The following is a 15,206-nucleotide window of genomic DNA, read 5'->3' as shown; positions in this document are numbered from 1 at the left end:
ATTTCTCCTGATTCTCCTCCTTCTCTATTTAATTCTCATGGTTACATCCATCTGTAGAGTTTAGCTCCCCTTTAATCTCGTGCTCTCCTATCACTTCCTGCTTCTATTCATCTCACTGTGCCCTTTGTTCTGTTTATTTTATTCTATTCATTGTTCAATGGTCCAATCAAATTGCCTGTCTATTTCAAATATGGCCTTAGTGATTTCACTTCAGTTTGCCTGTCAAGAAGATCCTGGATGGAAACTTTTATAGGAGTAATTTGTTGTTTCATATAAGTAATTTGTTGTTTGTTGTTTTATAAAAGTAATTTGTTGTTTGTTGATGTTTTATATAAGTAATTGTTGTTGTTTTATATGTGTAGCTTGTTGTCCCTTCTTGTTTTATATAAGTAATTTCTTGTTATTTGTTTTTTAATATGAGTAATATTGTTTCATCATTCTTCCAGAATCAGGATGATATTATTGAATGAACTGCACACTTAAAGAAAGCTATATATGTAAGCAGAATGAAAGAGAAACTGTCTAATTGCGAACTAAGAAAGACCCAAAACAGTATCGAAATGAAAACAAAAGGTTAACGGATTAATAATTAACAACATTAATTAGATTCACATAAAAGAGACCCGATGCCAATTGCTAAAAATAACTTTCACTTTCTCTGTTTCTCTATCTTTTTACGTCATTGCAATTTTCACGTCTTTCAGGTTAAGTTTTATCAGTTATTTCAAGTAACAGGAAAGATGATTCATCCGAAGTTCAACAGAACTTTAAATCCATTTGTGCATGACCACTTCAGATCGGTGGCACTTTCTCTTTCAAGAGACAACATTTACCTCACAGTTTTAAAGGGTTCTCTCCTTGTTCTATTCTTGTTATGAATCCAAATAGCAAACTTTCTAAAGTCGTAAATGCCAAAAAGCTAAAACCCATTTAGAAAATACATTTTCTATTTAAAATAAATTGCCTTTGCAGGACTTTTTGCACGTTCAATGACAGCATGAAATGATGAAACGACCCTGTTTTTGTTAACCTCAAATTTAGCAAAAAAATTGTTCACAGAAACAAACTTTTTTTGCTGAATGAGCATAATTCATCATCAAAGTTAATCACATAGTAAACTGTGATCGTAAAGTAAAGTTAGTCTCTAGATACAATCTATACATAAATTCTACAGCTGTTGGGGGTGGTGAAGGCTTGGGGGTGGTGGAGGGGTTGGGGTGGGTGTGGTGGAGGGGTGGGGGTGATGAAAAAGACGACACTATTCCTTATACAAAATGTTCAAACCTTGTGTAATGAAACTCCATAGCGAGGTCGTTCCAATGCTTGTCGTCGGGAGGGACCACTGATTTGACTGCACAGTGCATCAGGCCTCCCCAGGACTTGCAAGAATACACAACACCGTACTGCCCTCTGCCAATCTCTCGCTCTAGCTTCGGCATTCCTAGAAAAAAACACCAAAAGATTTCAAATTATGTCATACAGAAAGAGAACGAAGCACCACTAAATGAGATATTGATTCATCCTTACTACTGCCAGATTTGGCAGCTGCTGTTGCAGCTTTTCTTATTTGACACAGCAACGAACTAAGTGTTTCCCTCCTTCTCAAGCTACCTATAAATCTAGTTCCAGGGTCCCAAACTTCTCCAAAGAAACTAACAGATTGAACTATCGATGCAACTGAACGAGGCAGGTCATCCTCCACTATATTGCTGGCTGGCTCCGACAAATATGATGCAGGCTTTATGAAAAATTGATCCTGCTACTAATGAGGGACTATGATTATAAAGTCCCCATTTCTTGAATAAAACCATAGCTAATGGTATAACTAATGGAATAAAACCATAGCTAATAGTATCAAACCACATCTAATGGTAAGAAACAATAACTAATGGAATAAAACCATAGCTAATGGTATCAAACCACATTTAATGGTATAAAACCACATCTAATGGTATCAAACTTTATCTTGGAATGAAGTGCTCTCTAGGGCTAGTCTAACCAGGAGAAATGCATCCCTAATTATGTATCACTTCCAACTAACCGTGTAAAACTTTATCTTTCAATGAAGTGCTCTCTAGAGCTAGTCTAACCAGGAGAGACACATCTCTAATAACATATCACTTCCAACTAACCATGTAAAACTTTATCTTTGAATGAAGTGCTCTCTAGAGCTAATCTGGCCAGGACAGGTGCGTGGTGCTTTCGCACTTTCATCCTCTTCTCCTCTGTCTTCTCCAAACGACCCGAATGTTTGACCTCTAGTTGCCGTAGTGATGAAAGGAATGACTCGTGGGAATTCTGAAGACGACTTTTAAACTAAAATAAAGAAAGATCAAAAGAGGGTGTAAATTAATCAGTTTCCTAAAAGATATTTTGAGAAGATGACGACTGTTTTGAAAGCCGAGGAGCTACGACAGTTGTTCTTTTGGGGGGAGGGCGGGGGGGGGGGGGGTTTACCCAAATAGATTAGGGCAAGAAGAGGTTTAAAGGAAAGACAAGGAGGTTACTACCATACCTTCTGTTGTAGCTATCATCCGATCTGATCTACTATAAGGAAATTCCAAGGGACTTAGTTCCTGTGTTAGGTCCCTTGGACTTTTTCAAATTTGTAAACAATCAAGGACGAACCACCGTTAATGGCATTTACAAGACCATAAAACTTTATAACTAGGATATCTTGGCTTTAATAGAACTGTTCAAGTCAGGGAATCATTTAGTTATCAAATTTTGTGAGTATTTGTTTAGCAATCTCACCACTTTGCACAACTGCATCTTCTTTTTGTGCTGTATTTCCCATTCCACTGCCAAGTGTTGCTGCAGAAGGTCCCAGGGAAAATTCCACTAATTTTCTAAAACACTATATACCTTATTTCTCAATTATGAGTCATACCTTATTTCTCTAATTTTGCTTATTTTTTAATTGCTTTTGTAGTACATATAGTTTTTCTCTATAATATATAGAGCTGTGAGAATAAAAATATCTATACGTGAATGATTAAGCACAAAAAACAACATTACATAAATCATGAGATGTATTTGTTCATAACAAGGAAGTATTTTGCAGAAAGAAACTAGAGAAGCACAGTACAAGAGTAAATTGGCCTTGATAAATCTGCTGGGCTGTTAAATAAACAATGCATGCTTTTAAATGTCATTTTCAGCGTAACAACATGCTGCCCTCTACGTCTAGTCTTCATTCATATTAATTGCATTTTGACAATATCAGTTCATTTATGTATTAATGGCTTCATTATTGAAAATTACCAATTTTAATTCAAATGGGACAAACTTTTGCTGAGAATGTTTGGAACAAAGTTCCACGGTAAATAAAGTCATTTTTTACAGTTTCTACTCCAGCAGCAATGTTATGAAATATTCCTAGCATTAATCAAAATTTGATTTGTACAAACTGTTACCGGAGAGCCAACAGGCTTTAGTTACTGATTCCTTGCCAGATTTTTTCCGTAACAAAATGTTTGGAAAACTAACAACACTTCACACAAAATCTAGATCTGCAAACCTAGCATAAATTCTGCAGCCTCTTCTAAAGAAGCTGCTTTGATGGTTGAGTGGGAGTGAGTGGGCGGCGAGGAACCTGGTATACAGCACAACTATTACATTAATCTGGAACACTATTATTCATAGAAGCAATGTCTGTGCAGCACAGTATATATGGTGTCAACATAGGGCCAATAAAGAGAAACCTACTTCTGTTACAGTAGTACAGGAAAAGATCTATTGCTTTATGTGTTATCAAGCTGTAACTATGAACTATAGTTACTGCAATACTGTGTTACACAGTTTACCTCAACCTCTAGTTTGTCAAGTGCATAACTAAGTAAGGTATATATCACTATTAGATGCTTGAATGATTTTCAATAAGAATTTCCAATATTTAATCAAAAGCCAATTTAATGGAATATTTTGGGAGCAATATGAAGCAATTAATTATTATTATTGTTATTATTTACCAAATTTATATAGTGCTCTTTTCATGCTTAAGCATGTTCAAAAGTGCTTTACAATGACAACAAAATGACAAAACCCTTAAAAACCCTTAATAAAGTTGTTGTCCTGATCCTCACTGTGAGACAATTTCCCAAGGTGATGTTGAGATATCACGAGAGGGGCTTGCTGGTGGTCGAGCCAATCAGACAGGCTGTACTGTTCAAACTTTACTGTCCTTAAAGATAGACGTGTGCATGGGAATTACTGTACCCAAGCAATGATACATACTGTAACAGTCACCATACTATACACTCTAATCTACCTCAAACTGGTACCACTTTACCACCAATGACCTACTGCAGAGTCAATGCAATTCAGATGAAACTAGCATGTGCAGGTCTTTGAAAATGGTAAATTTGAAATGAACAGGAGATGCGGGAGAGGGGGGGGGGATGGATGTGTTGGGGGGTTCACTGACAGAGCATGCCACACCCCAGAACCTTCCTCTTCTTCCCCCTTACATATTTTTTGAGGATTAGTTGGAAGAGGAGTTGTTCTACCTGTGAACAAAGGCTCTTGGCGAGTTTTTGATTATCCAAATTGTCGATCATGGTAGATGCGACCTTCCTCTTCCACTCCTCATTCAGAGAAGGCGGAGCTTTAAATGGCTTCATAGATTGCAAGATCTGAGGAAATAAAGGTGAGAATGCTTAATTAAATACATTTCAGCTTCATAGCATGTTTACATTTCATATAAACCAAAGGTTCTTATATTTTCTAAGAATACCTGCTATACTGTACATAAAATCAATGTACTTTAATTACGCAGTACAGCATTTGTAGATTTTTATCGCATTTATTTGCAACAAACTATGTTTTTTCCAGAGCCCTTTGCCTGAACACTGCTACATTGTGGGTGCTGACAGGGCTTGCACAACTTGCAATATAAGTTCCATATATCCCCATACTTGGGTTTCTGATTGTAGTTAACTATTAACTATCACTTATTTGGAGTAACACTGTCCTACAGTAAGTAAAACATGGCCACTTGCAAATAAACAAGTTCTAACCAAATAACCTGCTTACAGTGAAGAGCACAACAGAGCACTTTCACCTGCGTGAATACTATCGTTCTACTTTAAGGTTTCCTTGAAATTATAAATGTTGCCATTTCTGGAATTCCTTGTTATTTATATATAAAGGCAGACCATGAAGTAAATCCATGATATATATATAGTTAGATTTATGTATTACAAGGGGTGGTCTTTGCTACATACAGTAATGCTACATAATGTTCATGTATGTACACAGTTCTTCATCTAGTGTACAGGCTGTAAGTGTTTCTGCAGCAAAGAACAGTTACAACTTTGATACAATCAGCTTTATTTGGAAAATAAAGCTGTTTATCTTAAAACTCTACACTATCCACTGTAGCTACACTTTTGAATGAGTTGTACTATATATTCGGGCTTCAGCGGTCAAGTTCAAAGTGATTGCGTGAGCTGCTAAGGTGGTCAACAATGACCCAGACCGACCGCACGGTTGACCACGACACCACAAAGCACAGTACCCTCAACAGGCACGTAATACACACTGTTGTTACTGATAGCAGACAGGTCAAGGCCTAGACTATCTATATATACTGTATTAGCTCAGCATACAATGACATTGCACAATCAATATGGATGGAAGGAAATCATCTACCTCACAATAACTAAAGGGACTACCACTAAACGGTTACCCAGCCAGGCAAACAACCTGCCGGTTTTAAATATTCCTGTTATAATATTCAAATACTATGTTCCTGCTCAATGAAAGAATGGCATTGTTATCAAATTTCACAATATTTTTCAGAGTATAAAACAGATGAGTTACAATGCTGTTTGATTTCTTATTCCATGCAAGGATGGAAATTTTTTTAAGAGAGAACCTACTGTACAGTACACAATATTATGAGCTAAGAGAATTTTGCAGGATTGATTTAATGGGATTACTTCAAAGATTGCATATGAATCTAGACAAAAATATTGAAACATATTCAAGTACACTTTTGCTTGGTATAGATTTTTTATTTCAAATATGTGGTCCTAATTTCATGTCTAATGACTGCATTAATCTTCTTGTCGTTTCACAAAGAAATCATTTGTGTTTTGTCTTCTTTCCTTCTTTCATTGTTAATACTGCAGTCTGTTGCGTTGACTTTTCAGTGACCAAAATGTGATTAACTGATAAAAGCTAGCTGCTAGCTATTACACAGTAGTTTCAGCCGTTTGGCCGCGACAAAATACTCGAAAGTACTCAAAATTTACAACAGTTTACACATGACATATTGGTTAGATTTGGTTTGTACGTAAAGCACAGTCCGTTATGATATCAAATCAGCTAGTGCTATAAAGAAGGGCAATAAAACTAACGATATCTTGAATAAACACATTTCTTCTTCATAAATTACTTAACATGAGACATTTTTAAATGTATTATTAACTGCAGATTACTGTATAGAGTTCAATGCCAAAGCTTATTCAATGTCTCACTCTCAAACCTATTATCAACAAAACCAATTACATGCCATTTATACTTCGAAAATTAAGTTTTGCTTTCTGTAAGCAGCAGATTTCTACTCCGGGTGAATGCAAATTTCTTGCACGCGACAAAGTTTACAAGGCTGTTAACAATAATGCATGTGAACTGTAAAAGACTCATATTTAGGGGATGTTGGTGGTTTTTACCTCTCCAACATGGACTGTCTGACCTGCAGACTTGATTAGTTTTGGATATTCATAATTAATTAACCTAAAAACCTAAAAATATCTTTGGTTGTCTGCTGTAAAAGTTATCCTCCAGGCTACACATTTAAATTACGCCTGTTCACAATATAGACAGTAAATGTGATAATTTCCAAGGCTGTCAGCTGTTGATTCTAATGTAAACTAATAATTCCCAAACCATTTTTGGTGTTAGTACCCTGCTTGTAACTTTTACGCTACTGACTGTTTCTGCTGTTTCTATGTACGTGTGCTGATTTTTGTTGCCCTTCACATTTCCAATTCTTACATCATATCGACTTCCTATTACCTGTGAAAGAATGTCTCTACACACACACACTATTTTTACATTGTTCTGTATTTGTATTGCCCACCGATATTTTCATCTCTGCTATTAGAACCTTTATTTTTCTTATTCAATTTGGCTTTCCTTTGTGCCCCCCCCCCCTCTCCTGATCCTGTTCCTCTTCCTGTTCCTCTTCTAGCTAACAACTTTTTTGCTAATATATGATAAAAGTGTTCATTCTAGGAATAAGGACGTTGATTATTAATTGTTTATCATGTACATTAGCTTAATAGTTGCATGTTTCTTGTTTCACAACAAACAGGCAGCCAACTTTTAAGTCCTCATAATACATGAACTTTACTATGTAAAAATCTCATTTTACTACGTAACCAAGGGAGAGGGAGATAGCAGAATATATTTATGATCTTTGATTTTAATTTTTATTATCAAAATTGATGATTGAATACCCACCTCCTTCATTCTCTCAAAGAACACCTTGACAACCGACGAGCTGGATCTGACGCTGACCTCTATCTGGTAGGCTGAATTAAGAATCTGTTACGGAGAGAGGAGAGGAGAACAAAACAAAAACATTGTGAAAAGAATGTACATTAAAACAACAAGGAATGGGCAAAGAAATAAACCTCTATACAGGAGGATACAGGTCAGAAAGTGAATTTGGATGCATTACTGAACACTAAAACTACAACTTCTTCCATCTGTGTACATTTCACACCTTTAAGGTTTGAGAACAGTTCCTTACAGCAGGGGCTCATCAATCAACATGGCTGGAAAATCAATCAAAATCACCCAGATACGAAAGACCATTAGATGTCCATCTCACTTTGAGGCGCGCTTGTCAGATTTGATCAATTTACCCTAAATTTGTGACAAAATAAATAACATTAAAATTTGTAACATAGTACTTATGTAGTCTCTGTGTACACTGATACTATAGGGTTCACCTAGTGCTGTAGGTACTTTGCAATACACAATGTAGTTCAAGGCATTTACAGTTAAGTACTACACAATGTACATAACATTAAAGTTCATAGTCAAACAAAAAACTGAAGGGAATTTGTTCATAAGACAGGTAGATATAGTCCATGCAACCTACAGTACATTAATGCTGTACTGTATCATCATGTACATTAATGTGCATTCATGTGCATACATGTGCATAGTCTGTGTAGTACATATTAACTGTATACTCATTGCAGTTTACCTAGGTACTTAACTCCAATAAACTGTGTACATTTGTGTATAGAGAGTAAACACTGTGCATACGGGTATACCATGTACTGCTAACATGAGCTTTTGACTTTTGTTGATACAGTATATTGTTTAAATATTCAAACAAAAGAAGCAGAAGTTCTCAACATCAGAACACAGTTGCACAAGTATGCCATTGAACTAATCACCCTGTACAGCATCATAATATTGTAGTACAACTACAGATGCAATGAACAATGAACAATGCCGTTTCACCTGGATTCAAACTGGGTTTAGTGTAAAACTTGAGGTACAAACAAACCCTAGACAAGAGCATCAATGACGCAGTATCTCAATACTGGAAGTTCTAATTTCGATTCCTAATTTCATATCTTTGCTCTGTCTCTACAATTATCAATATCAATCATGGTACAACAAATATATAACTTGCATTTACGCTACTTTGCCACGAATAGTCTCTGCAGGTTACACTTTATCCTGCGAGTGTTGCCTTTAGCGCTCATTGCCTGTTTGTGGAGAGAACGGCGTTGCAAGGTTTAGTAATGTCATAGAATATTTAAGAACTTGTTTTTTATGTGGTATCCTTCATCTTGGGTCAGTCTCTGTTGGACTTTTTGGTCATATAGTTTGACGTAAATGACAACGGCCAAATTAGAAGAGGCGAACAACTCGACCATTCTAGATGCCCGTCTTGAGAAAGCTAGGCCTATCGACCTCTCTGTATGTTACTGTAGACTGTAGTGGTGACTACCATCAAAACTGTGTCCACTTCCAAGTATCGAAACAACCCACATTCAAAAATGTGGTCTCCCCATATGAACTAGGTGGATTCAATATGGATGGAGTATATAGTCTCAGGGCATTGAATATACTGCTAACTGTCTCTCTAGATGGCTTCGTGGATTCAATATGGATGGAGTGTAAACCAACACCTATTTCACTTTACAGTTTTTATTACCTGTTTATATATCTAACCTGTGATACAAATGATTCTTCATTTATGTTAAAACATGACAGTTCAAACTTTGAATGTCGGTTGATCACTTTGGGTGTATGAATACTGCAGTAATGTACTTAGTAAAGCCTATAACCTACAGTAGTTAAGTACTACAGTAGGCTACAGTAGTTATACTGTAACCATGTACATTACATAAACAGTTCACTGAGGGTCTTCCTTCCTGTATATTGACTATAACACAGACAGGAACATTTACAGAAACAACATTTCCTCTGGACATTGATAATTTTATTTTAAGGATCTTGTTTAATGGGCAATTACTGTCATTAATTGATCTGTTTAATTAACTCATTAATACAATTTCAGCATTTAAATCTCTTGATCATTTGTCGCTTGTTTTAGTTTTAATACTGACATTGCAATCTAACACGAGGTTACTGAACTCCTGGACTGTACTAAATGTTCCAAATATATGTACAATGTACAGACTTAGATGTTGATGTCTTGAACCCCACCCCACAAGCCCTCATCTCCACCTTCCCTCCACCCCCCCCCCCCCCACCCCCGCCCCACCCCCCCTCCCTGATAAAACATTGTTTCTTATGCTTCACCATCCTTACCCTCTTGCTTTCACTTCTTGTTTTGTGTGATTAACATCTTAAGTAATAATATTGCAACAGTTGGAATGACCCCACAGTGAACTCAGTAATTAACTCTGTTGTATGCATACAGTATGCTATTCATTATATGAAAGAGTGAACTTGAACAAACAAGTGTGATTCCATCCTAAATCCAGGGACAAAGCGATGGGGCAAAAAGGTAGAAAACCTTTTTCTTTTGTCAATACGTATCTACCATACTCAGCATATTACCGTAAGCCTGTTTTCCTTTGAGCTAAAATTGGTTAAAAAACATGGCATCAGTGATTAAAAGCTCAATGAAAGACAGGTCCTATATAAGGACTGATGTCCATACAACACGCACTTTTACATAGTAAATGATATTAGTGTGCGGATTTCGCAGAGGACAGCTGGAACAGCTCTGGGCAATTGAGGAGATCAACTGACTTTTAAACAGCCTCTCGCAGCATACAACTAATCGGCATGATGAACCAATGCTTACAGTAGTAGCAGGCTTCCCAGTATGGTACAGTAGTAGTATTACAGTATGTGTGAGCATGATGACATACTTAAACTATGGGTTTGTAACACAAATGGAAGGCTGCATGAATATTAATGCAGTTATATATACAAAATGTTGTTACATTCCCCTTGTGGGAATTAAAACAAAATTCATCACCACCAAACTGCAATGCAGATTGCAGAACACTAAAAAAAACGCTAACACTATTAGTTCTGCAATAAATTTCGGAAACTGTACATGAATATTGAATACAGTACATAATTTGCTTCAGGACCAATGTCACTATTAATTCATCTATATGGCTACAGTACCTTCAGGTAAACATGACTGAAATGTCAAAGGTCAAACTGCTCTGCTGTATTAGGAATAGTTAGCACATGTACAGTATCTCTGTAGCATCCTGGTAATAAACAACATTTTCCTTTCCTTTGGTTTTCCTCTTCTTTTTTTGTGAGGGTGGGGTTGGGGAGGGGGAATGGAGGGAGAAGAGAGCGGGGAGGGGGGAAAGTGGTAGTAGGAACAGGAGTCATCACACACAAAATTGCACAGCATTGATATAAATATAGTTAAAAGCAACAGACAAACCAAGGTGACAACAGGTGATTCAACTTTGTCCAGTCATATATTATGTTATCTTGGAATGAGGGTATTAATGATACAGTAATCATAGGACAGTGTTGTAAACCTCCACATATTTACTGTTATCATACATCTGAGTGTCAACAGAGACTGGTAAAATGATATATCTTGCTTAAACATACAGCAACCCTCGTACACACAACATACGGTAGCTAAGCTCTGTGAGTCATGTATTGTAAGACCACATGTACGGTACATACAAGATGACTGATCGTATGGTGCAGACAAACACAGCTGGAAACTTTGATTAAACTGTTAAGTGCATACTCTCAAAATCCCTGAACAGTTGCAATTCAGTTTTAAATGTCCACAGGAGATATATATTTGACTGGTGAAAGGTGGGCGCATTCAAACCATCCTGGTGAAATGCAAGAAATGTCTTCTTTTAAAGTGATTCTTGTCTATTACAGTTTTCACTTGATGCTCAAAAAAACTTAGCTGGATTTTAGAAGATAAATTCTTCTTTTAAACATATTCAATGTAACCCAACTCTTGATTTTCCACTGTGTATACAGGTAGTTCCCAGTCATTTCATAAAAATTTAATAAATTGCTAAAAAGTTTGTATACTCCAGTATGAAAAGTATTTGCTCGTTTGTGTCAAGAAATCTCCAATGGGTATGCAGATAAACGGAATTAAACTTAAATACACGTTAAACTCTCACCTTTTGTAGAGCGTGACTTGTAGATGAAGTAGAGTCCTTGTCACCCTCTGCCTCTAAACTCTGCAAGCATCTCTCCAGGGTACCCAGGTAGCTGTCCTGGAGACGATCCACAGTGCTGACCAGCCTCTCCACTACCGCAGCTCTAAGACTGGTCAGAACAAGGTCTTTTATCTGTTGGGTGCACTGCTTCACAGCTTTACTCTGCGAGATACCTTCTATTTCTTGACTTTCTTCGATATCTACATTTCATGCAAAAATATATAAAAGAAAATGAGAGAAGAAAAACCAAAACTGGTGGAAGAAGTTCTCAACAATCCTCAGGATTTTTCATTCAAATTCGAAAAGAACATGGTACAGTAGTAATGTATAGTGTACAATAAAAAACAGAGCTGAGAGGCTGTGAAAAAAATACTTCTCTGGAGGAAGAGATGCAGAGACTTTCAGAGTGCACGAGGAAAATCTGTGTGGTTGATGACTCCAGGTCCAGCTGTTATTTGAAGTATATAGTACTGTATATGTAATTTGTACGTACCTCTTAACTTTTAAATCTGTGTCGTTGATGACTCCAGGTCCAGCTGTTATTTGAAGTATATACTGTTTATATGTAATTTGTACGTACCTCTCAACTCTTAAATCTGTGTGATTGATCCTTCCAGGGCCAGCTGATATTTGTATAAGTATATAGTACTGAATATATTTATGTAATTTGTACGTACCTCTCAACTCACATTTGACAGCCTCTTCTACCAGCTCATTTTCCATAGACTCCACGGTATCTCTGATCATCTCACTGATGGCAACTTGCCTCTCCTCGGCAAGACCCTTCAGAGATTCAAACAGTTCTGCTTCCCTTTTCTTGGCAAACTCCAGTCTCTTTGGTGTTATCAAGATGTCTCTCTGCATGTCAAATGCAGACATTATGAACATGTTCATACACTTTAAGTGAAGTCTGTGTAAGAAAGATGCAGACTGTACCAGGTACCACTGCAGTATATAGTGAATTGATTGCACGACCCCGGGACCGTTGTGTATGTTTTCAAAGCGACTGGACAGCAGGTGTTGGTTTGACTTGGATTCAAAATTGACGTCGCTGAGGAAACCCAAGTTCCTCAGCTGCGACATCAAGGATGACTGACGGTAAGCGTCACCACCATTTGACCCCCTCCCTGAATTTAAGTTTGGAGTGCCCGCTTTAGCTCCCACCTCATCTGTATCGTAAGCAGAGTCATCTTCGCAATCCTCTGGACTCTGAGAATCGCTGGACGAGTAATCTAAAGATTTCCTCGGCGGCAATCGAATCTGGGGGCGATACTTCAAACAGCAGTCCACAAACAAGAGGGGGTACTCGTGCGCAGCTGCCCTTAAATCTAAGAGTGAATTCTGACACTCTCTAGTAAGACTGTCACCATCTAAAGCGTACATTATTATGGGTAAGCCACTGCCGACGCACTTTTCAAATGTTCTCTGTACGTTCGATCCGGTCAGGTTATGTGGTGATATCACTATCTGTACGTTGTACGACAGCAAGGTTTTGTTTAATGTCACATCGGCGATGGCATTTGAAGCGGGATCCTTGGATCGCCCCTCCGAGTGGATGCGTACCTGCCATTCTGGAATGGTCTGCCAATCCCGATCCTGTAAGTTCATGCTATTGTGATCGATGAGCTCAAAGCTCTCCTGTAAGGACAGACTGCTGCATCTCCTCTGACCGTACTTGATACGGATTAACCGGTAGGCTTTGTCATCTTGTGTTCCTAGCGGAGGTACCCCGAGGACATCCTCACCGAGCAGATGGTTGGCTAGCGTCGCCTTGGCTGCGAAAGACTGTCCAAAGATGACTATCCTCGGTTGGGAGGCTACGACATTACTCACAAAGCTAAGCTCGGAATCTTCGAGATGGAAATTCTTCTGAGATTCTGTAATATCAATCAAAATGAAAAATGATGTAGACAGATCAAACTTAAATAAATAAATCAAACATAATTAGTACAAATTTATACATATACAGTATATGCACTACAGTAACTGAACATGTTTTGACAAATCTCTTAATGAAACAAGCAGTGTATAATTCTTACTATTTATTACACTAAAATGATTTTCATAAGGGATAATACTACACAGGACATTACATTGTCCAATTCCTCACGACAGGGTTGTTTGAGGCTGCTAGTTGGTTATAATAAGGTTGGGCTTTCCTGACCAGCATTTTCTTCAGACCATTTATGATTACAGTAACTTAGCTGATCCAGTGGTAAACTTTAATTACAGTATCAATCATGAAATTCATGAAAATCATAAATAACTCAGGTTGAAAAAAAAATGTAATTTGTGGCCTTTCTTCACAAAATTTGCCAGAGTGCCCGCTCAAAATATTGACCATGATCATCGTACAAATGCTCAATTTGATGCACTTTAAGCTTGAGCTGTCAATGCCCTTTCTCATCACTGTATCAAACTTTAAAATGATCTTTAAGGTCGTTCCGAATCTACTGTAAGTATATACCTGTAGAATTTAGCTCTACAGTAGTCTAGTAATAAAAAAGCAATCCCTATTGTATCACAGAAATAACAGCCCTGGGATACCTCAAATTATCTTTGCATTCCTTTTCTTATCATTCTTTGAATTACATTGAAACAAGTGTTAAATAAACAGGAACTTGTTTGTACTGTAAATGTTGCCCTTAGAATGTAAACGTGAAATTTGTTGCCACAATTGTGCCATTTTATTCACATATGCAGATATTGCCCTAAAACTGCTATTACATCAGTGATGCTCATCATGTACAGTGCAGTGCCCTTTATCAGAGTGGTGTCAAATTTTGAAGCACAGCATAATATAAATATATAGCACAGCTTACAGTATAATACTGTTATTGTACTATAGTAAGAATGAATACTGTAGTCTTCAAGGTTTAATAACTAAGCATGTTAGGCTTTAAAATCCTTTCACATCAATTGGGAATTCAACAAAGAGAGATAAATAAAAATTAAAAAAATAACATACAGTATTGTACATATGTGCACACTTATTCAAACACTGTGAAATAACCTATAAATGTCTACCAATTTCAGGTCCATAAAATAACAAACACACTGCTGTATTGTCTAAGTTTGTCAACTTCTACACAGAGCCACTGTATGTGGGTGTATTACTAACACTAAGAAACTAGGCCAAAGTGTAGGTGTTCAGTTCAAAGGCACCTACAGTACACTACTGTGAACCTCAACCAGAGTGATTAATAATTACCACCAACTATAGTACAAATGAATATCCACAATGACTGCATAGTACATTATGGATGCACACCATACCCAATTGCATGTGAATCATTTCCTGAGGTGGTCAATGCTGTTCAAGCACTGCAATGTCTGCACGTCTGGGTTATACATCTAATAGAGTTACTCATAATATGACTAAGAAAGTAACAGAATTACTTACAATCATAATAGGCAAGAATTTAAATAAACAATTTATGTGAAATTCATAAAAAATATTATGCTCCCAGATATAAATTTAACCATCTCGATAAAAAAAAAAGGCCTGTATGCCACTTTATACCTGTAGAT

At 37.0% G+C, this 15,206-nt stretch overlaps 1 protein-coding gene across 1 annotated transcript in view; it reads right to left on the bottom strand.

Annotated features, from left to right (window-relative positions):
• LOC139960834 (dual serine/threonine and tyrosine protein kinase-like) overlaps positions 1-15,206 on the bottom strand; it is a 28,129-nt gene that overhangs the window by 8,637 nt on the left and 4,286 nt on the right. Inside the window, exons 2-7 of the mRNA XM_071959427.1 lie at positions 12,353-13,552; positions 11,637-11,875; positions 7,471-7,554; positions 4,509-4,634; positions 2,133-2,316; positions 1,285-1,441 (exon numbers count right to left, since the gene is read on the bottom strand). Of these exons, the coding sequence (XP_071815528.1) occupies positions 1,285-1,441; positions 2,133-2,316; positions 4,509-4,634; positions 7,471-7,554; positions 11,637-11,875; positions 12,353-13,552 (1,990 nt within the window). The remainder of the gene's footprint in view (positions 1-1,284; positions 1,442-2,132; positions 2,317-4,508; positions 4,635-7,470; positions 7,555-11,636; positions 11,876-12,352; positions 13,553-15,206) is intronic.

The sequence above is a fragment of the Apostichopus japonicus genome, chromosome 20, assembly GCF_037975245.1.
Source record: "Apostichopus japonicus isolate 1M-3 chromosome 20, ASM3797524v1, whole genome shotgun sequence".
Classification (NCBI taxonomy): Eukaryota; Metazoa; Echinodermata; class Holothuroidea; order Aspidochirotida; family Stichopodidae; genus Apostichopus; species Apostichopus japonicus.
Note: the sequence above shows the minus strand (reverse complement) of the source record. Positions and strands in the feature narration are given on the sequence as shown.